This window comes from Trachypithecus francoisi, unplaced genomic scaffold, assembly GCF_009764315.1.
Source record: "Trachypithecus francoisi isolate TF-2019V2 unplaced genomic scaffold, Tfra_2.0 Lachesis_group2, whole genome shotgun sequence".
In the NCBI taxonomy this organism is placed as follows: domain Eukaryota; kingdom Metazoa; phylum Chordata; class Mammalia; order Primates; family Cercopithecidae; genus Trachypithecus; species Trachypithecus francoisi.
The window spans coordinates 105,660,903-105,687,797 of NW_022681465.1; the positions used below are offsets into that span (position 1 = coordinate 105,660,903).

The following is a 26,895-nucleotide window of genomic DNA, read 5'->3' on the forward strand; positions in this document are numbered from 1 at the left end:
TGAGGGCGACATCTTTGTTATGTTCTTGATATTAGGGGAAAAAATTCCATCTTCTACCATTAAGTCTGATGTCATCTGTAGTTTTTTTGAAGGTGCTGTCTATCAGATTGAGGAAGGATACGTCTATTCTTGGTTTACTGAGCTTTTTTTCTTTTAATCATGAATGAGTACTAACTTTTTTGAAGTGCCTTCTCTGCATGTATTGACATGAAGTAGTTTTTCATTTTTAATCTGTTAATTTGGTAAACCACATTGATTTTGAAATAATAAACTAATCATATTCTGCGACTAACTCCATTTGGTCATGTAATATTTGTATTATATATTACTGGATTCAACATGTTAATATTTTAAGGATTTTTGCATCTGTGTCCTTAAAGGATATTGGTCTGTAGTTTTGGGGTTTTGTAATGCCTTTGGCTGGTTTTGGTATAAAAATAATACTAACCTCATAAAATCACTTGGGAAGTGCATCCTTTTCACTTTTCTGGAAGAGTTTGTATACGGCTTATTTGTTTCTTCCTCAATTATTGGTAAAATTTATCAGTGAAACTACCTGCACCTGGAATTTCCTTTTTGAAAAGGTTTTTAAACCACCAACTCATTATCTTTCATATATATAGGGTTATAAGGGCTATTTTTTTTCTTTGTGGGTAAGCTTTGGTAGGTGCTTTCAAGGAATTTGCCCATTTTATTTAAGTTGTTAAATTTATTGGCATAAGGTTGTAATAATAATCCCTTTTTAACTTTTTATTTTCTGTATGATCTATAGTGATGTCCCCTAATTCTTGATATTGGTAATCTATGTCTTCTTTAGGTCTTGTTTAAAATCTGGCAAAAGGTTTATAAAGTTTATTTGTCTTTTTAAAGACTAACTTTTGCATTTGTTAATTTTCTCTATTGTCTGTTTTATATTTCATTGATTTATGTTGTCTCTACTTATTTTACTCCTTTTTTGTTTTTCAAGCTTTGTAAGGTCAAACCTAAAGTCACTGAATTTATATTTTTTTCTAACATAAGCACTGAAGTTTTACATTTCTATATAAATACTAGTTTCATTAAATCCCATAAATTTTGATATATTAATTCAGTTCAAAATACTTACTAATTTCTCTTGTGATTTCTTCTGTGATCCATGAGTTATTCAGATGTATACAGTTTAATTTCTAAACATGTTGGGATTTCCTAGAAATCTTTTGGTTACTAATTAGTCATTGCATTTCATTTTGGTGAAAGAACATACTTTGTATGATTTCATGTATCTTAAATTTATTAAAACTTGTTTATGGTCCAACATGTGGTCTATATTGGTGAATGTTCTGTAAGCTCTTGAAAAGAATGGATTTTCTGCCATTGTTACTGGCATTTTCAACAAATGTCAAGTAGGTAACACGGCTGAAATATTGTTCAAGCCTTCTATATCCTGGGTGTACACGTCACAAATCATTTATTAAAAGAATTGCAGTCTTCAACTATAATTGTGAATTTGTTTATTTTCATTTCCATTCTATTTATTCATGTATTTGAAATTTGTTTTCTTGTTCACACACTTTTAGAATTGTTATGTCTTTCTGGTGAACTGTCTGCTTTATAATTATGAAATATGTCTCTTTATCCCTGGAAATATTACTTGCTTTAAATTTTACTTTGTTTTATGTTGCTGTATTAGTCTGTTTTCACACTGCTATAAAGAACTGCTCAAACCTGGTAATTTATAAAGGAAAGAGGTTTAATTCACTCACAGTTCAGCATGGCCAGGGAGGCCTCAGGAAACTTACAATTATGGCAAAAAGCAAAGAAGAAGCAAGGTACCTTCTTCACAAAGCAGCGGAAGGAGAATGAGCATAGGAGGAACTACCAAACACTTATAAAACCATCGGCTCTAATGAGAACCCACTCACTATCACGAAAACAGCATGGAAGAAACTGCCCCCGTGATCCTATTACCTCCAGCTGGTCTCTTCCTTGACATGTGAGGATTATGGGGATTATAGGGCATTATAATTCAAGATGAGATTTGGGTGGGGACACAAAGCCTTAAGCATATCAGTTACCAAAGCCACTCTTTCTTTTGATTATTGTTTGCATAGCATATGTTTTTCCATAAACTTACTTAATTTACTTATAACTTATCTGTGCATATGCACACACACACACAGACACACAGAGAGAGAGAGAGAGACAAAGACAGAGAGAGAGAGAGAGAAAGAAGAGGAGAGAGGTTTGTTTGTTTGTTTTTCTTTTTAGAGATAGGTTCTCACTATGTTGCCCAGGCTGGTCTTGAACTACTGGGCTCAAATGATCCTCCCACCTCAGCCTTTCGAAATATTGGGATTACAGGTGTGAATCACCAAGCCTAGCTATGTACCTTTATGTTTAAAGTGAGTTTATTGTATGCCACATTTAATTGAGTATTGCTTCTTTATCCAATGTGTCTCTGCTTTTTAATTGGAGCGTTTAGGTCATTTACATTTAAAATGATTATCTGTAAGGCTGGGTTTAAATCTACCTGGTTGATTTTTGTTTCTAATAGTCTCATTTCTCTTTTTGTTACACCTAGCTGGCATCTGCTACAGAACTGATTGCTTGCTTGGGGTGTAGGGAGAAACTCTCACACATGTGGTCACAGAAGTCTTCTGTGTTGACTGTCGTTATTGAGAGACTAGAAAAAAACATAGTTTGAGTTCACATTTTTTCCACTCACAATCTTCCTTGACATCATGATGCAAAATTCAACTGTGAGATAAAGGATGTCCTATGTGCTGTCATACAACTTTGCCAGAAAAATTAGGCCAATAAAACAAACTTTATTCAGCATATTGCTATTCTAGAAATTAGTATACATTTCAATTAGAACCTAAATATAACACTGTTTAGAAAAGAGTTAACATAGAAGGCCTGAAACTGTCATCCTGACAGACTGCTTGCAAGGGTGGCCATTAGCTGGCATCTGTGAACTTGGATTGTAAACAGTATACTACACTGATATAAAATGCCGCCTGATAAGGGTGGCTCATTGTGCTTAAACTGTCTACACAAGCAATGTGGTTTACGCTTCTGGGAGTTTGGGATTTTGGTATGTGCTAGGCAAAGGGTACCTACAATAAAATCTTGAGCACTGAATCTCTAATGAGCTTCCCTGGGTGGAACCATAACATATATATTGCTACATTTTCACTGCTGGGGGCAGATTAAGCTCTTCATGAGGAAGAGAGCATAAGAAAACCTTCACATTAATACCTCCAGGTTCTACCTATGTCTTTTTCTCTTATGATCTGGATGCGTATCCTTACTACACTGCTGTAATAAACCTCAGCCATGAGTACAACACACTAAGTTGTGCAAGTCCTTCTAACAAGTCTCCCAGGTGTGGCTCTTCATGAGGAAGAGAGCATAAGAAAACCTTCAAACTGATTCCTCACAGGTTCTACCTGTGTCTTTTTCTCTTATGATCTGGATGTGTATCCTTATTACACTGCTGTAATAAATCTCAGCCTTGAGTACAACATACTAAGTTCTGTAAGTCCTTCTAACAAGTCTCCAAAGGTAGGGGTGAAGCTGGTGACCTCCAACACAAACACAAATAAGAAAATTAACTTCCTTTTTCTTTTATGTGTCATTCCTCAGGCTAATGTCAAAAAACCTGATTTTCCCACTGTGAAATTTTGATCGTTAAGTGGTTTCACTTTATTTTATTTATTTATTTACTTACTTATTTATTTATTTATTTATTTTTCTGAGATGGAGTCTGGCTCTGTTGCCCAGGCTGGAGTGCAGTGGCATGATCTTGGCTCACTGCAAGCTCCACCTCCCAGGTTCAGCCATTCTCCTGCCTCAGTCTCCCAAGTAGCTGAGACTACAGGCACATGCCACCACGCCCAGCTAATATTTGTTTTTGTATTTTTAGTAGAGATGGGGGTTCACCGTGTTAGCCAGGATGATCCTGATCTCCTGACCTCATGATCCGCCCACCTCAGCCTCCCAAAGTGCTGGGATTACAGGCATGAGCCACCGCGCCTGGCCAAGTGGTTTCACTTTAAGTGGCCTTTTCCCTCTACAAAAAACCAGCAGGTTCATCACTTAAATAATTCTGTTTGCTTTCTTCCATTTTGTGACCATATGATCTTGATAATTTGTCTGTTCTTTTTAAATTTAAATACTGTAAAGGCCAAAGGGCTTCTAACATGGTTTGGCTTTGATTCCCCACTCAAATTTCATGTTGAATTGTAATCCCCAGAGTTGGAGGTGGGGACTGGTGGGAGGTGACTGGATCATGAGGGTGGTTTCTAATGGTTTAGCCCCGTCCCCCTAGTGCCGTCTCTTGATAGAGTTCTCACAAGATCTGGTTGTTTAAAAGTGTGTAGCATCATTCCCTTCCCTCTCTGTCTCCTGCTCTGCCATGTGAATAAGTGCCTACTACACTTCACCTTCTGCTATGATTTTAAGTTTCCTGAGGTCTCCTCAGCCATGCTTCCCGTATAGCTTGCAGAACTGTGAGTCAATCTAAACTTTTTTCTTCATAAAGTATCCAGCTTCAGGTAGTTTTCTACAGCAATACAAGAACAAACTAATACAGCTTCTTTTAGCCAAAAGAAACCACATCAGACATTAGCCCACTCACTCTGGTATATTCTTAATCATTGATTCACATCTCTTAGCAAATCATAAATTCAGTAATAACATCCTCCACATGACTAGGTGTAGGATGAAAACAGCAAGAATATCCTTTCACAAAATTATATTAAAAAGTTGCCAGGCTTGTAAAATATATAGAGACAGATAAATAGGTATCAATGAGGGATCCAAGGAATTTTTTATACTGTTCTTGATGGTTTCCTTAAGTATTTTTTCAAACCAATAATTATTACTGAGGAGGTTCCAAGATGGCCGAATAGGAACAGCTCCAGTCTACAGCTCCCAGTGTGAGTGACGCAGAAGACGGGTGATTTCTGCATTTCCAACTGAGGCACTGGGTTCATCTCGCTGGGGCTTGTTGGACAGTGGGTGAAGCCCACGGAGCATGAGCCAAATCAGGGCTGGGCACTGCCTCACCCAGGAAGCACAAGGGGTCGGGGATTCCCTTTCTCAGCCAAGGGAAGCCATGACAGACAGTACCTGGAAACTTGGGATACTCCCACCCTAATACTGTGCTTTTTCAATGGTCTTAGCAAACGGCATACCAGAAGATTATATGAGCACCTGGCTCAAAGGGTCCCACGCCCATGGAGCTTCACTCACTGCTAGTACAGCAGTCTGAGATCGAACTGCAAGGTGGCAGCGAGGCTGGGGGAGGGGTGCCCGCCATTGCTGAGACTTGAGAAGGTAAACAAAGTGGCTGGGAAGCTTGAACTGGGTGGAGCCCACCTCAGCTAAAGGAGGGCTGCCTGCCTCTGTAGACTCCACCTCTGGGGGCAAGGCATAGCTGAACAAATGGTAGCAGAAACTTCTGCAGACTTAAATGTCCCTATCTGACAGCTTGAAGAGAGTAGTGGTTCTCCCAGTATGGACTCTGAGATCTGAGAACAGACAGACTGCCTCCTCAAGTGGGTCGCTGCCCCCAAGTAGCCTAACTTGGAGGCACCTCCCAATAGAGGCTGACTGACATCTCATATGGCCAGGTGACCCGCTGAGACAAAGTTTCCAGAGGAAGGATCAGGCAGCAACATTTGCTGTTCTGCAATATTTGCTGTTCTGCAGCCTCTGCTGGTGATACCCAGGCAAACAGGGTCTGGAGTGAACCTCCAGCAAACTCCAACAGACCTGCAGCTGAGGGTCCTGACTGTTAGAAGGAAAACTAACAAACAGAAAGGACAGCCACATCAAAACCCCATTTGCACATCACCATCAACAAAGACCAAAGGCAGATAAAACCACAAAAAGAGGAGAAACCAGAGTAGAAAAGCTGAAAATTCTAAAAATCAGAGCACCTCTTCTCCTCCAAAGGAACAGAGCTCATCGCCAGCAATGGAACAAAGCTGGACAGAGAATGACTTTGACGAGTAGAGAGAAGACGGCTTCAGATGATTGGTAATAACAAACTTCTCCAAGCTACAGGATGTTCGAACCCATAGCTAAGAAGCTAAAAACCTTGAAAAAAGATTAGACAAATGGCTAACTAGAATAAACAGCGTAGAGAAGACCTTAAATGACCTGATGGAGCTGAAAACCATGGCACGAGAAGTACATGACACATGCACAAACTTCAGTAGTCAATTCGATCAAGTGGAAGAAAGGGTATCAGTGATTGAAGATCAAATGAATGAAATGAAGTGAGAAGAGAAGTTTAGAGAAAAAAGAGTAAAAAGAAACAAACAAAGCCTCCAAGAAATATGGGACTATGTGAAAAGACCAAATCTATATCTGATCGGTGTACCTGAAAGTGACAGGGAGAATGAAACCAAGTTGGAAAACACTCTTCAGGATATTATCCAGGAGAACTTCCCCAACCTAGCAAGGCAGGCCAACATTCAAATTCAGGAAATACAGAGAATGCCATAAAGATACTCCTTGAGAAGAGCAACTCCAAGACACATAATTGTCAGATTCACCAAAGTTGAAATGAAGGAAAAAACGTTAAGGGCAGCCAGAGAGAAAGGTCAGGTTACTCACAAAGGGAAGCCCATCAGACTAACAGTGGATCTTTCAGCAGAAATTCTACAAGCCAGAAGAGAGTGGGGGCCAATATTCAACACTCTTAAAGAAAAGAATCTTCAACCCAGAATTTCATATCCAGCCAAACTAAGATTCATAAATGAAGGAGAAATAAAATCCTTGACGAGCAAACGCTGAGAGATTTTGTCACCACCAGGACTGCCTTACAAGAGCTCCTGAAGGAATCACTAAACATGGAAAGGAACAACTGGTACCAGCCACTGCAAAAACATGTCAAATTGTAAAGACCATTGATGCTAGGAAGAAACTGCACCAATTAACCAGCAAAATAATCAGCTAACATCATAATGACAGGATCAAATTCACACATAACAATATTAACCTTAAATGAAAATGGGCTAAATGCTCCAGTTAAAAGACACAGACTGGCAAATTGGAAAAAGAGTCAAGACCCAACAGTGTGCTGTATTCAGGAGACCCATCTCACGGGCAGAGACACATAGGCTCAAAATAAAGGGATGGAGGAAGATCTACCAAGCAAATGGAAAACAAAAAAAAAAAGCAGGGGTTGCAATCCTAGTCTCTGATGAAACAGACTTTAAACCATCAAAGATCAAAAGAGACAAAGAAGGCCATTACATAATGGTAAAGTGATCAATTCAACAAGAAGAGCTAACTATCCTAAATATATATGCACCCAATACAGGAGCACTCAGATTCATAAAGCAAGTCCTTAGAGACCTACAAAGAGACTTAGACTCCTGCATAATAATAATGGGAGAATTTAACACCCCACTGTCAACATTGGAAAGATCAACGAGACAGAAAGTTAACAAGGATATCCGGGAATTCAACTCAGCTCTGCACCAAGTGGACCTAATAGACATCTACAGAACTCTCCACCCCAAATCAACAGAATATACATTCTTCTCAGCACCGCATCACACTTACTTCAAAATTGACCACATAGTTCTAGGTAAAACACTCCTTACCAAATGTAAAAGAACAGAAATTATAACAAACTGTCTCTCAGACCACAGTGCAATCAAACTGGAACTCAGGATTAAGAAACTCACTCAGAACTGCTCAACTACATGGAAACTGAACAACCTGCTCCTGAATGACTACTGGGTACATAACAAATTGAAGGCAGACATAAAGATATTCTTTGAAACCAGTGAGAACAAAGACACAACACACCAGAAAATCTGGGACACATTTAAAGCAGTGTGTAGAGGGAAATTTATAGCACTAAATGCCCATAAGAGAAAGCAGGAAAGATCTAAAATTGACACCCTAACATCACAATTAAAAGAACTAGAGAAGCAAGAGCAAACACGTTCAAAAGCTAGCAGAAGGCAAGACATAACTAAGATCAGAGGAGAACTGAAGGAAAAGGAGATACAAAAAACTCTTCAAAAAATCAATGAATCCAGGAGCTGGCTTTTTGAAAAGATCAACAAAATTCATAGACTGCTAGCAACACTAATAAAGAAGAAAAGAGAAAAGAATCAAATAGATGCAACAAAAAAATGATAAAGGGAATATTACCAACGATCCCACAGATACAAACTACCATCAGAGAATACTATAAACACCTCTATGCAAATAAACTAGAAAATCTAGAAGAAATGGATAAATTCCTGATCACATACACCCTCTGAAGACTAAACAAGGAGGAAGTTGAATCCCTGAATAGACCAATAACAGGCTCTGAAGGCAATAATTAATAGCTTACCAACCAAAAAAAGTCCAGGACCAGACAGATTCACAGGCTAATTCTACCAGAGGTACAAAGAGGACCTGGTACTATTCCTTCTGAAACTATTCTAATCAATGGAAAAAGAGGGAATCCTCCCTAACTCATTTTACGAGGACAGCATCATCCTGATACCAAAGCCTGGCAGAGACACAACAAAAAAAGAGAATTTTAGACCAATATCCCTGATGAACATCAATGCAAAATCCTCAGTAAAATACTGGCAAATCGAATCCAGCAGCACATCAAAAAGCTTATCCATCATGATCAAGTTGGCTTCATCCCTGGGATGCAAGGCTGGTTCAACCTATGCAAATCAATAAACGTAAACCATCATATAAACAGAACCAAAGACAAAAACCACATGATTATCTCAATAGATGCAGAAAAGGCCTGTGACAAAATTCAATAGCGTGGCCGGGTGCGGTGGCTCAAGCCTGTAATCGCAGCACTTTGGGAGGCCGAGACAGGCAGATCACGAGGTCAGGAGATCGAGACCATCCTGGCTAACACGGTGAAACCCCGTCTCTACTAAAAAATGCAAAAACACTAGCCGGGCGAGGTGGCAGGCACCTGTAGTCCCAGCTACTCAGGAGGCTGAGGCAGGAAAATGGAGTAAACCTGGGAGGCGGAGCTTGCAGTGAGCCAAGATCCGGCCATTGCACTCCAGCCTGGGTGACAGAGCAAGACTCCGTCTCAAAAAAAAAAAAAAATTCAACAGCGCTTCATGCTAAAAACTCTCAATAAACTAGGTACTGATGGGACGTATCTCAAAATACTAAGAGCTATACATGACAAACCCACAGCCAATATCATACTGAATGGGCAAAAATTGGAAGCATTCTCTTTGAAAACTGGCACAAGACAGGGATGTCCTTTCTCACCACTCCTATTCAACATAGTGTTGGAAGTTCTGGTCAGGGCACTCAGGCAGGAGAAAGAAATAAAGGGTATTCAATTAGGAAAAGAAGAAGTCAAATTGTCCCTGTTTGCAGATGACATGATTGTATATTTAGAAAACCTCATCTTCTCAGTCCAAAGTCTCCTTAAGCTGATAAGCAACTTCAGCAAAGTCTCAGGATACAAAATCAATATGCAAAAATCACAAGCATTCCCATATACCAATAACAGACAAACAGAGAGTGAAATCATGAGTGAACTCCCATTCACAATGGCTTCAAAGATAATAAAATACCTAGGAATCCAACTTACAAGGAATGTGAAGGACCTCTTCAAGGAGAACTACAAACCATTGCTCAATGAAATAAAAGAGGACACAAACAAATGGAAGAACATTCCATGTTCATGGATAGGAACAATCAACATCGCGAAAATGGCCATACTGCTGAAGATAATTTACAGATTCAGTGCCATCCCCATCAAGCTACCAATGACTTTCTTCACAGAATTGGAAAAAAACTGCTTTAAAGTTCACATGGAACCAAAAAAGATCCCACGTTGCCAAGACAATCCTAAGCCAAAAGAACAAAGTTGGAGGTATCACACTACCTGACTTCAAACTATATAACAAGGCTACAGTAACCAAAACAGCATGGTACTGCTACCAAAGCAGATATATAGACCAATGGAACAGAACAGAGCTCTCAGAAATAATACCACACATCTACCCCCATCTGATCTTTGACAAACCTGACAAAAACAAGAAATGGGGAAAGGATTCCCTATTTAATAAATGGTACTGGGAAAACTGACTAGCCATATGTAGAAAGCTGAAAGTGGATCCCTTCCTTACACCTTATACAAAAATTAATTCAAGATGGATTAAAGACTTAAATGTTAGACCTAAAACCATAAAAACCCTAGGAGAAAACCTAGGCAATACCATACATAGGCATGGGCAAGGACTTCATGACTAAATCACCAAAAGCAACGGCAACAAAAGTCAAAATTGACAAATGGGATCTAATTAAAGTAAAGAGCTTCTGCACAACAAAAGAAGCTACCATCAGAGTGAACAGGCAATCTACAGAATAGGAGAAAATTTTTACAATCTACCCATTGACAAAGGGCATATATCCAGAATCTACAAAGAACTTAAACAAATTTACAAGAAAAAATCAAACACCCCCATCAAAAAGTGGGCAAAGGATATGAACAGACACTTCTCAAAAGAAGACATTTATGCAGCCAACAGACACATGAAAAAATGCTCATCATCACTGGCCATCAGAGAAATGCAAATCAAAACCACAATGAGATACCATCTCACACCAGTTAGAATGGCGATCATTCAAAAGTCAGGAAACAACAGGTGCTGGAGAGGATGTGGAGAAATAGGAACACTTTTCCACTGTTGGTGGGACTGTAAACTAGTTCAACCATTGTGGAAAACCCCGATTCCTCAAGGATCTAGAACTAGCAATACCATTTGACCTAGTCATCCCATTACTGGGTATATACCCAAAGGATTATAAATCATGCGGCTATAAAGACACATGCACAGGTATGTGTATTGTGGCACTATTCACAATAGTAAAGACTTGGAACCAACCCAAATGTCCATCAATGATAGACTGGATTAAGAAAATGTGGCACATATACACCACGGAATACTATGCAGCCATAAAAAAGGATAAGTTCATGTCCTTTGTTGGGACATGGATGAAGTTGGACACCATCATTCTGAGCAAACTGTCACAAGGACAGAAAACCAAACACCACATGTTCTCACTCATAGGTGGGAACTGAACAATGAGAACACTTGGACACAGGGTGGGGAACATAACACACCAGGGACTGTCATGGGGTGGGGGTAGAGGGGAGGAATAGCATTAGGAGATATACCTAATGTAAATGACAAGTTGATGGGTGCAGCACACCAACATGGCACATATATACCTATGTAACAAACCTGCACGTTGTGCACATGTGCACATGTACCTAGAACTTTTTTATTTTAATAATAAAAAAGTAGATTTTAATTAAAAATATTATTGTAAAATAAATACTAACAATAAAAAAATTACTGAAGTCTATATTGCCTATCGATAATAATAAGGGTTTTCTCCTATGATTTGTCAAACAAAAAGATGAGTGTAAACATCTAAAGAATCTTAAGGTCCAGATTTGAAATTCAGTGTCATTGAAATAATGACCCTCATAATCTTTTCTTGAGATATTTTTACAATGGCTGCTTACAAAGAAAAACAAAGGAGAAAAAGATACAACAAACGCCCTGAAAACAAACAATTCATGTTTTTACCCCTAACCCACTGAGAAATTTTGAGTTAAAAAATCTAGCTGTCACACATATCATCACTATAATTAGACTCTTCTGTGCACAACAGCAAATTGTCTTAGACAATTAAAAATATAATGTATTAGATTTATGGCCTGTGTTTACTTTTACTCTCTTCTGACTCGCATGAATTTTGTGATAAAGAAATAATGGAAAAATGATTCATTAAGATACACAGATTTTCTTTTTTTTTTTTTTTTTTTTTTTTTTTTTTTTTTTTTTTTTTTTGAGACGGAGTCTTGCTCTGCCACCCAGGCTGGAGTGCAGTGGCCAGATCTCAGCTCACTGCAAGCTCCGCCTCCCGGGTTTACGCCATTCTCCTGCCTCAGCCTCCCGAGTAGCTGGGACTACAGGCGCCCGCCTCGTCGCCCGGCTAGTTTTTTGTATTTTTAAGTAGAGACAGGGTTTCACCGTATTAGCCAGGATGGTCTCGATCTCCTGACCTCGTGATCCGCCCGTCTCGGCCTCCCAAAGTGCTGGGATTACAGGCTTGAGCCACCGCGCCCTTCTAATCCATATATATTATTGCATCTTCATTTGTAATTTGAAGCAGGTTTTTAAAAAATCACTTGTTTTACAGAATCATTTTAGTTCTCAGTTTAAAACATCTTCATTTTCTTCATTCATTTTCCTAAGAAATAGTAGTAAGATCTTAATGTGATGTGCACTGTACCTTTAAATGGTTGTTTGCAACAGCATCATGTAAGGGCAGAGTTCCATCTACATTTGCACAATTAACCTTAGCACCAGCTTTTAATAACTCTACAACTGTATCAATAGATCCTTCATTAGATGCCTCATGAAGTGGTGTCCAACCTAAAAAAAGAAAAAGAAGAAAAAATCCTGCTTCATGCAAATCAATACTCATGTAATATCTGTATTACTAAGGTTTTGTTGCATTAATGGAATATCCATATTGATTCATATACATATAATAAGTATTGAACAAGAAATAATACTAAAAAGTATGGGCTCAAAATTTATGTTTCATTTTTGAAAACAAATTGATCTCATCACAAACATCTGTTGATATAAGTGCCAAAGCAAAAGACTCACAGAATGCAAAACATAATGAGAGTAAATACTACTCATTTTGATTTGTTTCAACTCAGATATTAAAATGTCTGACTTTCCCATGTGTATCTTTGCATTGTTACATTTCTCTTTAAAATGACACCTGGTTTAATTAACCTTTGAGTTTTTCCCTGTGGAATTCTTCAGATAAGATTCTTTTGTGCTTAAGCAAAACGTTGGGTAAATTTTTCAGAGTTTTAGAATAAAAATAAAGAAAGAGAGAAAAAAGGAATAGTACAAAAGGAGGAGAAAAGAGAAGAACGGATAGGAGAATGAGAAAACTCTGCATTCTGACCAAAGTTGCAGGATAAACTTGAGGCTTCCAAGGAAAAGGCCTAACTTCCTTTACTCCCCATTCTGTTTACCCTCTCTGATGCTCCCAAATGGATGTTAAAAACTATTTCAAAGGAAAAAGGTCTAGTAACAATGATAAATCTTAGTATTCAACTAAACACTAATGTAATATAAAAAATATTGTTCAAAGTTATCACTTACATATCAGCCAGGAACAAACTGGAGGGAGCAGGAGGTGTTGAAATGTGTATTTCAGTGAGTTCCAATTATTAAGGTAATTAAATTAAAAGGATCCAAACCTGCATTATCGTTTAGATTCACATCTGCTCCAGATTCTATCAGGGCTTTCACTAGGGACAGATTTCCTCTTCTGGCAGCTAAATGAAGCCGGCTTTCCCCTCTGGCATTCCTCTTGTTGATCCCACCTGTTTTCATTCCTGTAAATTTGCCAAACAAGAGGTTTATTTTCTGCCAAGTGCTGATTGCTATAAAGGATCTTTAAAAATACATAACAACCTCCTCAAAATATCACACTACACAGAAACTTATATCAATTAATGTTATCATTGCTGTTATTGTTTTAATATATAATTTGTGAAGACATAATAGAACATCTAAGCACATTACTTTGTATTCATTCTAGCAGTTGGTTAATCACTCTATCACTTGATCAAAATAAATTAACTTGCTTCAGTTCTATCTACACTCATCTCATTCTCAGTAGTCCTTCAACAATGATTATTTTTAAGATAAACTGAGATATTATAAAAAATCCTCTTTCTACAGCCATTCTGTATCTCAATGGGTGTATTCCTGATCACATAGGTGCCAAGTACAAACTATGGACTATGGTTTTCTATTTTTCTTTCACAAAAATGTGCTGTACAAGATCATTAACCAAAGATTTTGTTTTTTAAATCTGTTCCTTGCAATACAAGTTATACAGACTTAAGCTGGAACTAAAAGTAATGAACTGATCATGTTTTCTCCCTATTTCCCACGAAAACCATGCTAAAATGACAGTAAAAGAAATTTTAAAGTACCATATCAAAAAAAAAAAGAGGAGACAATAAAGGACAAAGACTTCAACCAATTTGGGGGAATTAGAAAGTCACTGATGGAGAAGAGTGAACTGACTTGGCAGAGTGGGGAATGCTCCAACACAAGGGAATTGTAGAGAGAGAGCCAGCCTGAACTCAAGCACTCCACACTTGGAGACATGAGGCACTACAGAAGGCAGGTGTGTGGAACAGTGGGGGCAGGGGCTGGGCAGTTGATTAATATCTTTTATATAAGATCTTTTACACAGAAAAGTTGGGACTCTGAGTTTCCTTCCCCATCCCTCAACTGACTAGCAACCACTCCTCTTATCCCAGATCTCCAACCCAAAGCCAGGAACCTGAAGGTTTGTTTTCTATAGAAACTGCATCAGGGCCAGGCACAGTGGCTCATGTCTGTAATCCGAACATTCTACTAAAAATACAAAAATTAGCCTGGCATGGTGGTGGATGCCTATAATCACAGCTACTGTGGAGACTGAGGGAGGAGAATCACTAGAACCTGGGATGTGGAAGTTGCCCTGAACCAAGATTGAGCCACTGCACTCCAGCCTGGGAGACAGAGATAGACTCCGTCTCAAAAAAAAAAAAAAAGAAAAAGAAAAGAAACAAAGAAACTGCATTAGAGAAGCTTCAGATTGAGATGCAAAGCAAAATAAATGGATAGGGTGATGAAACAGAAAATATTTGTTAAATCAGTGGTATCAGCACCATGGAGGAAACTTGTTAGAAATGCAAATTCCCCAGTCTACTCCAAACTTACTTTGGAGGACAGACTAAAATGGCTCCTAATGATCCTCACCATCTGGTATTTATGACTTTGTGTACTCTTCTTCTCTTGAATAGCTTGCTTCTAACCAATAGAATATTTCAACACTGAGGGTATTTCATTTAGCTGATTAGGTTAAAAGAGATTGTAACATTTTCTGTCCTGCTAGCAGACTTGCTATATTGCCTTCAGCTTGTATGCTTTGATGATGCAAGTAGCCATGTTGGAGAAGCCCACCCAGCAAGAAACTGAGGATGGCCACCAGCCAATCACCAGTGAGGAACTGAGGCCCTCAGCTAACCATCCTTAAGAAATTGAATTCTGCCAACAATCATATAAGCTTGAAAGTGTATCCTTCCCTAGCAGAGCCTTCAGATGAGACCCCAGTCCTGGCCAACACTTTGCTGCCTATGAACAATCCTGTTAGAGGTCCCAACTAAGCCATGCCCGATTCCTGACCTACAGAAAGTATGAGATAGTAAGTGTGTAATAGAGACAACTAACACACCTACTGAATCAGATTCTTTGAGGGTAGAGCCCAGCAATCTGTGTTTTAACAAGCTTTTCAGGTAATTCTGATGCAAACTAAGGTTTGAGAACCACTGCATTAAACTTTGGGATAATCTTCTTGCTCTACTTCCTAAATGTCATCAACCATGTATATGGTTTCAGGGCAAGAGATAAAAAGATTAGAGAACTGTTCTCTAAAAAATTGATTCTTGGGTTATATGAATCACAGGGAAGAATGACAGTCTCATTTATCTCTTCCACTGGCACCCAGACAAAAACATATTGCTCTTTAGAGATTAGCAATCCAAAATTCTTTATTGGAAGAATTAAAAACATATATATATATGAGAATATATTTGAAAATTATATCTAAGACTGCGGGACTGCAGACTGCAAGTATGAATAGAAAAATCTCTCCCAGCTGGGCACAGTGCCTCACACTTGTAATCCTTGCACTTTGGGAGGCTGAGGCCAGAGGAGTTTGAGACTAGTCTGGGCAACATAGGGAGATCCCATTTCTTAAAAAAATTTTAAAAATTAGCTGGGTTTGGTGGCATGTAGTCCCAGCTACTGAGGGATGCTGGGGTGGGAGAAGCATGTGAGCCTGGGAGGTCAAGGTTGCAGTGAACTGTGATTGTGCCACTGCTCTCTAGCCTGCATGACAGACAAGACCCTGTCTCAAACAACAACAACAACAACACAACAACAACAACAACAACAATTCTCAAATAATTCTTACTGTGGATGGTATAAATTCTTGTTTCTGGTGTGTTTGCAGCAAAGAAGGTAGCCATGTAATACACATTTTGGAGGAAAAATTCAAAAACTTCTCAGTGTTACTAACATAAGTTTGTACAGCATTGACTAAAAATTTAAAATAACAAAATCTGACAGAAATTCAAAAGGAATGCTAAACCTCTTCAAAAACTCCTCTGTAGTTTGGAATCTGATGTTACTATTAATAAGCATAATGCTATTAAATACTTAAGATTTCTCTCCATTTTTATGTGACCAGTGTTTTCTTCTCGGAAGCTTTCAGGATCTTCTCTTTATTCCTGTTCTGAAATTTCAGTGAGGTGCCTTGTTCACTGTACAGACACTAAGTGGTACTTTCAATATGGAAATGCCTATCTCATTTCTTGTATTCTTTCTTTAATGATTTCTTCTACTGTTCTCCCTGGATTTCCTAGAGTGATCTTCAATTTTCTTATCTTTTCTCTCCTATTTTCAGCTTTTTCTTTTTTTGTCCTTAGTAGACTTGTAAAGCTTTGCCTTGTAACCCTGCTACAGATATCTATATATTATCTATTTATTTAAATTTCTGTTTTAAACAACTAAAAGCTCTGTATTGTTCTCTTATTGTTTCCTCTTGTTTATACCTTTTTGGAAAAAAAAATGTAGATGTTTCTTGATTCTTGTATAGTTTCTGTTTCTTCTGGGTTCCTTTGGTCTGCTTAGTTTACTTTGATATCTTTGATATCTTTCACATTGGTGTTTTCTGCAAATACTTGTCGATCTTTGACTATCTGTTCATTCATATTTTAGTGAGGAAAACTAAAATCCTAACTGGAAATCTGTGGAGTGTGAGGGGAATGTGGCAGAACTCGGACATAGCTGAATTCACTGTCAGGTGATCAGCAGGAGGTAAGCCTGCAATTGTTTTAGGGAATCCCAGATGCCACTATCTAAAATTCTTACCTTTGGAACAGTTCAATTCTCTGCTCAAGTGGCTTACAGTCTGGTGGAATAATAGACATCTTAAAAATTACATTTAAATATGATTAAGTGCTGCTAGAGAGGTGTGAAGTTTCCTGTGGTAGCTGTAACAAATTACCACAAACTGGGTGACTTAAAACAACAGAATGTGTTCTCTCATAATTTGGAAACCAGAATCCAAAATCAAAGTGTCAATGGGGCTGTACTCCCTGTGGAAGCTCTAGGAGAGAATCTTGCTGTGCCTCTTCTAACTTCTGATGGCGGTCAGCATTCCTTGGCTTCCTTGGCTGTGGCTACATTGTTCCTTTGCCTTCATCTCATCATCTCTTCTGTATGTTTCAAATCTCCCTTTCTTTCTCTCATAAGGACACAGTAATTAGATTTAGGGCCCACCTGGATAATCCAGGATGCTCTCCTTATCTTAGTGTTCTTAACTTGAAGAAGGTAACAGTCATGCTTTTACTGTATAAGGTAATAGTCGAAAACTACAGGGATTAGGACAGGGCATGTTTTGGGGGGCTAGCATTCAACCCACTATAGGAAGTATGTATAAGAAGGATTTCAGTTTACATGAGAGGGGGGAAAATGAAAGAATATTCATAGAGAATGCCTAATTCAGTGTTCTTCCTACCTCTTGACAGTATATAAATCAACAGTGAATAATGTTTAACCTGAAGTGGTCCAGCCTATTGTTTATGGCAGAACTATCTCCAAGAACTATCAAAGGATGCTTAGCTTGTCCATACTGTGAAACACACACAGTTCATTCATCTGACACAAAACAAAATAATGGCTATGTTTCTTTGATTTCCCTTATGTTAAAAGGGCTGAATGGAAGTATCTAAAGAATCTGACACATTTCATGCCTGCTGTCCCCACTGAATATTCTTGCTGTGTCTGCAGTTTACCTTATCTCCTCTAATATGATAAATTAGAAGTCATAGACAGAAGTATGACATGAATATATTTAAAGATTATCGGATTCTCAAGTGGTGCCTTAACAACAAATATCGCTGAAATAGTCATATAAATCAGTGAATAACCACAAAAAGAAACAATATATCTGAAAGTTTAGAAATTCCGTGAAGTAGACTGAATTGCTGTGCTTGATTTTGTAAACTTTAACCTATACAATTATAGGAATACAAACCTAGGTTGCAGGTCGTTTTTAAGAAACTTTGTTTTTTTCCAAAATTCTGAACTGTTTTGTGTTCTTGGCTATTAGCAGGCATGTGCATTTCTGACTCTGTTTTTTCTTTTATCTCCTCACAATTTCTTCTAGTTATTCCATCTCCACTGATGTTATTAGTTAATTCCTCATCTGAAACAAACATTTTACAATATCAGTGTTGTTGTTCTCCTACCTGGTTATACAACCAGAAAATAGAATTTCTAACTTTTTTTTTTTTTTTTTTTTTTGAGACAGAGTCTCGCTTTGTCGTCCAGGCTGGAGTGCAGTGGCCAGATCTCAGCTCACTACAAGCTCCGCCTCCCGGGTTTAGGCCATTCTTCTGCCTCAGCCTCCTGAGTAGCTGGAACCCAGGCGCCTGCCACCTCGCCCGGCTAGTTTTTTGTATTTTTTAGTAGAGACGGGGTTTCACCGGGTTAGTCAGGATGGTCTCGATCTCCTGACCTCGTGATCTGCCTGTCTCGGCCTCCCAAAGTGCTGGGATTACAGGCTTGAGCCACCGCGCCTGGCCGGAATTTCTAACTTTTTAAAGTTTCTGTTCCATGCTGGACTGTTTAAGGAAATGGAAGCTTTTAAAAATGTTTTTATGTAACAGACAAAAAGTTTGCTGGTTGCAGCTCTGATGGGAATACAGTATATAGTTGAAATGAATAGACCTAACAATTTCCTGCTATCAAAATATTGTTAGGTTTCCTGATGCTAAATAAGTACTATATTAAAAAGCAACAGAAAGAGTGATAGAAATACTGTTTATTCAATCAATGGGAAAAGGATTCCCTATTTAATAAATGGTGATGGGAAACAGGCTAGCCATATGCAGAAAACTGAAACTTGACCCCTTCCTTACACCTTAGATAAAAATTAACTCAAGATGGATTAAAGACTTATAAACGTAATACCCAAAACCATGAAATCCCTAGAAGAAAACCTAGGCAATACCATTCAGGACATAGGCATGGGCAAATACTTCATGACTAAAACACCAAAAGCAATGGCAACAAAATCCAAAATAGACAAATGGGATCTAATTAAACTAAAGAGCTTCTGCACAGCAAAAGAAAGTATCATCAGAGTGAACAGGCAACCTACCAAATAGAAGAAAATTTTTGCGATCTATCCATCTGACAAAGGGCTAATATCCAGAATTTACAAGGAACTTAAACAAATTCACAAGAAGAAAACCCCATCAAAAAGTGGGCAAAGGATATGAACAGACACTCCTCAAAAGAAGACATTTATGCGGCCAAAAAACATATGATAAAAAGCTCATCATCACTGGTCATTAGGGAAACGCAAATCAAAGCCACAATGAGATACCATCTCATGCCAGTTAGAATGGCAATCATTAAAAAGTCAGGAAACAACAGATGCTGGAGAGGATGTGGAGAAATAGGAATGCTTTTACACTGTTGGTGGGAGTGTAAATTAGTTCAACCATTGTGGAAGACAATACGGTGATTCCTCAAGGATCTAGAACCAGAAATACCATTTGACCCAGCAATCCCATTACTGGGTATATACCCAAAAATCATTCTACTATAAAGACACATGTACATGTATGTTTATTGTGGCACTGTTCACAATAGCGAAGACCTGAAACCAACCCAAATGCTCATCAATGATAGACTGGTTAAAAAAATGTGGCACATATATACCATGGAATATCATGCAGCCATGAAAAAGGATGAGTTCACGTCCTTTTCAGGGACATGGATGAAGCTGGAAACCATCATTCTCAGTGAGCTAACATAGGAACAGAAAACCAAACACCACATGTTCTCACTCATAAGTGGGAATTGAACAATGAGAACACATGGGGAGGGGGACATCATACACTGGGGCCTGTTGGGAGTTGGGGGGCTTCTGGAGGGATAGCATTAGGAGAAATACCTAATGTTAGACGATGGGTTGATGGGTGTAGCAAACCACCATGGCACGTATATATCTATGTAACAAATCTGCAGATTCTACACATGTATCCCAGAACTTAAAGTATAATAATAATTATATTTAAAAAATACTGTTCATTACCATCAGTCAATATCAGCTTAGCAACCATCTTTGATAACATTGTTTTGACTTCAAAAGTAATCACTATTACTTAACTACTAGGCTTAGTGGCATCTCAAAATATGGCCCACATATCCTCATTCTTCTCAGTTTGGCCATCAGTTGAATACAATTCAGTTGGAAATTTCTATAAAAATAAGTAAATCTATAGGAAATGTGTACAGATTAAGCAATATTACTAATACCTGGTTTGTGAGAAATTTCCTTCTTTTCTCTTTGACTAAGTTGTGAGATGTTGGCCAATTCTTTATTCATATTGTCAGTGGAATGAGAATCTATATCATGTATAGTCTCACTTTCCAGATGGTTTTGTCTCCTTTTTTCAACTTTAGTTGTTTCTATTACTTGAGAATGAACAACTATGGATAAAGGCTCATTTGAATAAATTATTTTTTTGTCTCTGTCAGCGTAATTCCTTTCAGTGTCACAATTCTTTGCCACCTCTTGCACAATATGTGTATCTGCTTGTTTCATTAAAAAAGTTGGTTCTCTGGGAATATAATCCTGTGGCTTTTTGAATAGCTCCACATGGTTAGTCAACTTTGAAACCTCATGTGTCGGAAGTGTTCTCATACAAGCCAGGGAATTTTGCTCAGGATTGCCATGTGAGTGATCAAAAGAAGGTCCAAATATGCATTGTTCATAATTTGCAACATGTTCAGAAACAACTGCATTATCTGAATGAGAAAAATTAACAGCTTCCTGTTCTGGAAGTGTGGTTAGGCTGACTGCTTGTAACTCATTTTCCTGTGAAAAATGATCTTCAGAAACTAAAAACTGTTGAAAATCCTTTTCTTTTCTATTTGTTAAACTCTCCTTAAAATTACAGTGTTTTTTGCAGTCTGTAGAACACATCACCTTTTTAGATGTTATAGCCTTCTCAGAGGTACAGCAATCATCATCATCATTATCAGAATTTCCCTTTACAAAGGATAGGAAAGAATTTTCCCATTTGTTAAATCTCTCATCTTTTTGGACCAAGTTACTGTTTTCATAAGATTTATAAAGTACATGGTGTTGTTCCTGGAGAGTGTGAGGCTGCTTATCTGTAGTAACTAGTGGTAACGTGATTTCTTTATGTAATGAAAGTCCTGGGAAAGAAACAGCTTCAGTTTGGTCAACGGATTCTAATTCCAAGCACTGAACTTCTTGACTATCTGATAAATCCAGGTTCTGGATGTGTGTCTCTTTGGAAACCGAACAAGCCTCAGTACTGTTATCTAATCCATTTTTCAGGCTTGACAGAGTTAAGCTGGAAGGTTCACACGATTCTTCTGGAAGGTCATTAAGGGTTTCTAGAATACACTGCTGATAGGTAACCAATCTGTTTATTCTCCTGGAAGGAGAGACAGCTAGTGTCTTTCTTGGATTACAGTCTACATCATCTACTTGAGTCCTTTTACGTTGTGTTTTTCTTCTTCCTATACCTTTTGGCACATTTGTGTTGGGATCTTTGACGTTATGGAGGTTGCCCTTTCTGAGTCCTGTAGAGTATATCTGGTTAAGAGTTGATTGCGTATGCTTGGATTTACCAAATTTTGTGTCTTGGGGATCTTTTTGGTAATATTCATATACATCTTCTTTATTTATAAATAAACTCTCTTTGCTTCCTTTATTGACTTTTACATGTTCCAGCTTCTGTCTGTTCGAATTTTCATTATAAACATGCCAAATGTGACTTTTAGAACTGAATTTTGGTTTCTATAGAAAAAAAATATAGTTAGCTTTAAATTTCAGCTGTAGTACTATATCAACTCAATCTGGATTATTGATAAATCAACTATTATCTGATTCAAACTATTATTTCTAATTCAATCTAACCACAGATCCTGCTGGGATATAGCCAACCTGATATTTGAGAAACATAGACTAATAGAAGAAAGGCAAATGTAATAGAGTTAGACTCTGCATGTATACTAATCTTTATTTTCTACTGTAGATTTTAATTCCTTCTTGCCAGTATTTTAGCACTACTAATCTTATTAAACATAATAAAAAAATTTAATCTACTTAATTTGTATAGCCTTTTAAAGCAATCGGATCAAAGTTTCCTTTACAAGGAAACTCTGCTAGTGTACGTCTTCTGTGTCTAGTGGGTTGGCGCTATTCCTTTGAGCTGTAAACAAAAAGAGAAAATCAAAGAAAGAAGATTCCAGTAGTCAGACTCTAAACTTTACAACGAAGCTTTGCACAGATGCTTCAGAAACACTCTCCTCTCCCAATTGTTATATAGGCGGAGCTAGAATTAGGGGTTTCTTCTTCTGGTATCTGGGAGAACTATGAGATAGAAGCAGAAAAACTGACTTAAAAACAGGAAGACAGATATGCTCTTCAACTGGTCTGTATGAAAAAAATATTATGGGCTGCTAAGATTAAAACAGGAACACAGCTTCCTCTCATTCACCACAATTCAAGTACCAGATGAAGAGTAACTGCCCACCATGTAAAGTTTGAAGGGATGGGCTAATACCTTTGACTCCCTGTACTATGCTTAGGCCACAGGAAATTAGACATGGTTGATAAACCTTAGACTCCATAAAGAGGAGGAGGAAGGAAATGGTTACGAATATATTAGTGTGCCCAGATATGCTACAAACTAACAGCCCAGAACCCTCTGATTCTCATGCAATTATTCTAGTGTCTCAAAAGCAAATGTAAAGTCACTATTACTGAAGCTTCAGCAGTCTTTCTCTTCCCTTTGATAATCTATAAAACAACCAGAAGTTATATCCCTATAAAAATGTTTATTACTAAACATAGATATACCTTGTGTTGGTATACATCCTCTATGTCTAGTGGGTCAATGCTACTCCTTTGAGCTGTGAACAAAAAGAGAAAATCAATGAAAACAGCTTATAGTGGTTAGACTTTAGACTTCTAAAACCTACCAGTCCTTTGCCATGAGAAAACCAAGTGGAATAAGTGAAATTATGCAAACATTTTATATTAAAATTGGCACATATAGCCGGGCACGGTGGCTCAAGCCTGTAATCCCAGCACTTTGGGAGGCCGAGACAGGCGGATCACGAGGTCAGGAGATGGAGACCATCCTGGCTAACACAGTGAAACCCCGTCTCTACTAAAAAATACAAAAAACTAGCCGGGCAAGGTGGTGGGCGCCTGTAGTCCCAGCTACTCGGGAGGCTGAGGCAGGAGAACGGCGTAAACCCGGAAGGCGGAGCTTGCAGCGAGCTGAGATCCCGCCACTGCACTTCAGCCTGGGCGACAGAGCAAGACTCTGTCTCAAAAAAAAAAAAAAAAAAAATTGGCACATATAACATTCCTATAATTCCCATATTAGAAATCAAATACTATCTTAAGAGAGCTAAAACATTTATATAGGGAAAGCAAAACAGATCTAACAAAATAACTAATACTAAAGATTGGCACTAAACTCAGTATTTATTTTCCCCACAGATATATCCAGATACGACCTCTTCATTCAATAGATTATGTAACTGTGTGCAAGCTACTTTTATAAAGTAAAAAATTATTTTATAATTAATTAGATTATCATCTCCTAATATGTCTGCTTAATAAGGTCCTAATTGAATGCTGCATTCTCTTCAAAGTAAAACATACACAGATGGAAAAGGCCAATCATCTTATGAATGTACAGGGGGGAAAAGATTATTTTTAAAAAGCCTAAGTTGATAATAAAAGGAATTATTTTAGTGTCTCTTTCATAGCCTCCTTTACATACTGAAAGTAGCATTAAAGTTACCTATATATGCATTTGGCTACAAAAGATAAAAACCTGGAAACAATGACTTACACACAGGAAATATTCAAGGAATATTTGACAGAGGAAGGAATAAATTAATGAACATCTTAGATGTGATACATAACACAAATTTCTCTAAATATAAGCTAGAAATGTAAAATATTTTAATGAGGATGTAATTCAAAAACAGAGCAATTTAATTTATTTCTTGGGGACAATTTTCATGATAGCAATCAAATTATGAGCTGCATAATGAAGTCTGACATTGATTCATTCACCTCATACAGGTGAAAAAAGTCAAAGATAATGTCCTTTTACCAAGCAAAAAGGTGCTATTCCTTTGGCGCACCGTCGCTGGGGACTCACTCCAGAGTTTCAGTCTTGATTCTCATCCGCTTACCAGCTGGCTGACCTTGAGCAAATTTCTTAATGTCTCTGCCTCCATAAAATGCCCATAAATGAAAGCCAATAATAGATTCAACCTTATAGAATGGTGAAGATTAAATTATATAATCCATGTAAAGTGCTTACATGAATCCTAGGTATAGAGAAAGTGCTTCATTATTATTGTTATCATTTTCTAAGAGCAAAAGGACACTATACCTTCTCCAAACCTTTGATCTTAAATAAAAGAGTAGAAAAATCATATTTTCCAGAAACCACCCTGCAAGGGACATGGTTCCTAAGAGAATCTGGAAGGAAGAACAGGGCTTTATTTTCTCTCAGTTTTAAGACTTTACATTCCCTAATACAACCAACTTAATACCCAGGTATAAATTCTGAGGTGGTGATATTTGGTGATATAGCTATATTATTTTCCCTCTGCCACTCTGAGTTCCCATAAGGTACTGGGTACTGTGTTGAGATATTTACATATATTAACTTCAGTAGTCACACTAACAATCCCATAGGTAAACAGAGGCATAGATATTATAAACCCAAGTTTACAGATAAGAAAATTAGAAATGTTAATTCACCCTATAAGCTTTATAGCCTTTGAGGCTATAAAGTTAGGACTGAACCTTTTCCTACATCAAAGTAGATATATTTTACTTTAAGCTAGAAAAGCAGCAAATATATTTTATATGAGGAAAGTTCTTTATTCATCATTCCCAGACTTGAAAGCTCTCCATCTGGAATTTAAAAATGAATATTTTCTTTATTTAAGTGAAATAATATTCTCTATTTACATACAAATATTCTTAATTAACCTAATTTTGCATTCATATTGAAAAGTAGGCTGATAATTAATCCTGGAATTTGAAAGTTCAAACTTAAGAAATATTCAAACCATCTAGTGAGACATGATAATGCAACCCATCTTAGTAAATTCTCTCACAAAGAAAGAGTGGGAGCTTAGTACCATGGAGAAATGTTTGGAATTCCTTTACATGAAATAAATTTCACTGGGTAGGAATAGATTAAAAGTGGGCACTGGCCAACAGGGGATTCTGGATTTGGAGAAAGGACTAGAATGCTGTAGCAAGCATTCCCAGAAGAGCAAAACAATGCATGTTGTAATTATTTAAAATAGAGAAGTCAAGCAGTTAAGCAGATTATCAAAGCAATAATTTAAAAATATACTTTTGCCTCCAACTTAATAGTTTATTTGCAATTTTCCATATAGCTTAAAATGTTAATATGATTGTTTTAATAATTTATCTCAATGTGCTTTTATAGACCTGACTTCAACAAGTTACTGTCTCATTTCTCATGCAATTTGGCTACACGGAAGGAAGTCTTTTGCTCTAATGAACCACTAATTAATTACTCCTGGTAGCCTTCAATTATCAATGAAGTTTTCTCTTTACTATAAAAGTAGAATATTTTGATCCAGGACTTAGTTCTCAGTCAATAGCATTCAGACAACTGCATTTCTTGATTAAGTATATTATTTATAAAATAAGTGGCCATAAAATAATAAATAGATCCATTAACCCTAAAGAAAAACTAGTCTCATGACTGGTTGTTAGATTGCTCAGTTGCACCTAATTTTCAGTAACAGACACACCCAACAATAATTGGAAGAACTGTTTTATATTAAATAGAATGCAGCTGGGAAGATTGATATGGTTTGGCTGTGTCCTCATCCAAATCTTTCTTGAATTATATCTCCCATAATCCCCATGTGTCATGGGAGGAACCCAGTGGGAGGTAATTGAATCATGGGGGCAGGTTTTTCCCATGCTGTTCTCCTGATAGTGAATAAGTCTCACAACATCTGATTGTTTTATAAAGGGCTGTTCCCCTGCACTTATCCTTGCTGCTGCCATGTGAAGAAGGATGTGTTTGCTTCCCCTTCAGCCATGATCGTAAGTTTCCTTAGGCCTCCCTAGTCCTGTGGAACTGTGAGTCAAGTAAACCTCTTTCTGTTATAAATTACCCAGTCTCAGGTATGTCTTTATTAGCAGCCTGAGAAAAACTGATACAGAGATGTACTTTAAATTTCATTTAAAACCATTTAGATCAGGAAAAGGTCTTTTCTAATAGACTTATCAAAGGGTTTGTGTTGACATTTAATCATTAACCAAGATAGATATGTAATATCTGTCCTGTTATCCTCTTGGACATGAAGGAGGCTGGGTTATGTGTCTTTGTTATGTACTCTCATAGGGCCTGAGCATTCTTTTATCACGTTCTTCATCGTAATTGCTTGCTATCCCTGTTTCTTATTCATCTTGTATTATTAGGCTGTAGCACTATTTAGTGTTTGACACATAGCAACCCTGATTGAATGAATGAATGAATGAATCACTCTCCACAGAAAACAAATTCCAGTGGAGGTGGGTTAGAGAGCATCTGTTGTTTTGCCTGCCCAGCACATATCCTCAGAGGCAGCTCTCTGAAGAGAGATGCCATTG

At 37.6% G+C, this 26,895-nt stretch overlaps 1 protein-coding gene across 1 annotated transcript in view; it reads right to left on the reverse strand.

Moving 5' to 3' along the window:
- Window positions 1-26,895, reverse strand: part of ANKRD31 (ankyrin repeat domain 31) — a 185,979-nt gene that overhangs the window by 57,894 nt on the left and 101,190 nt on the right. Inside the window, 5 exon segments of the mRNA XM_033179887.1 lie at window positions 12,304-12,446; window positions 13,298-13,435; window positions 18,202-18,372; window positions 20,496-22,011; window positions 23,077-23,129. Of these exon segments, the coding sequence (XP_033035778.1) occupies window positions 12,304-12,446; window positions 13,298-13,435; window positions 18,202-18,372; window positions 20,496-22,011; window positions 23,077-23,129 (2,021 nt within the window).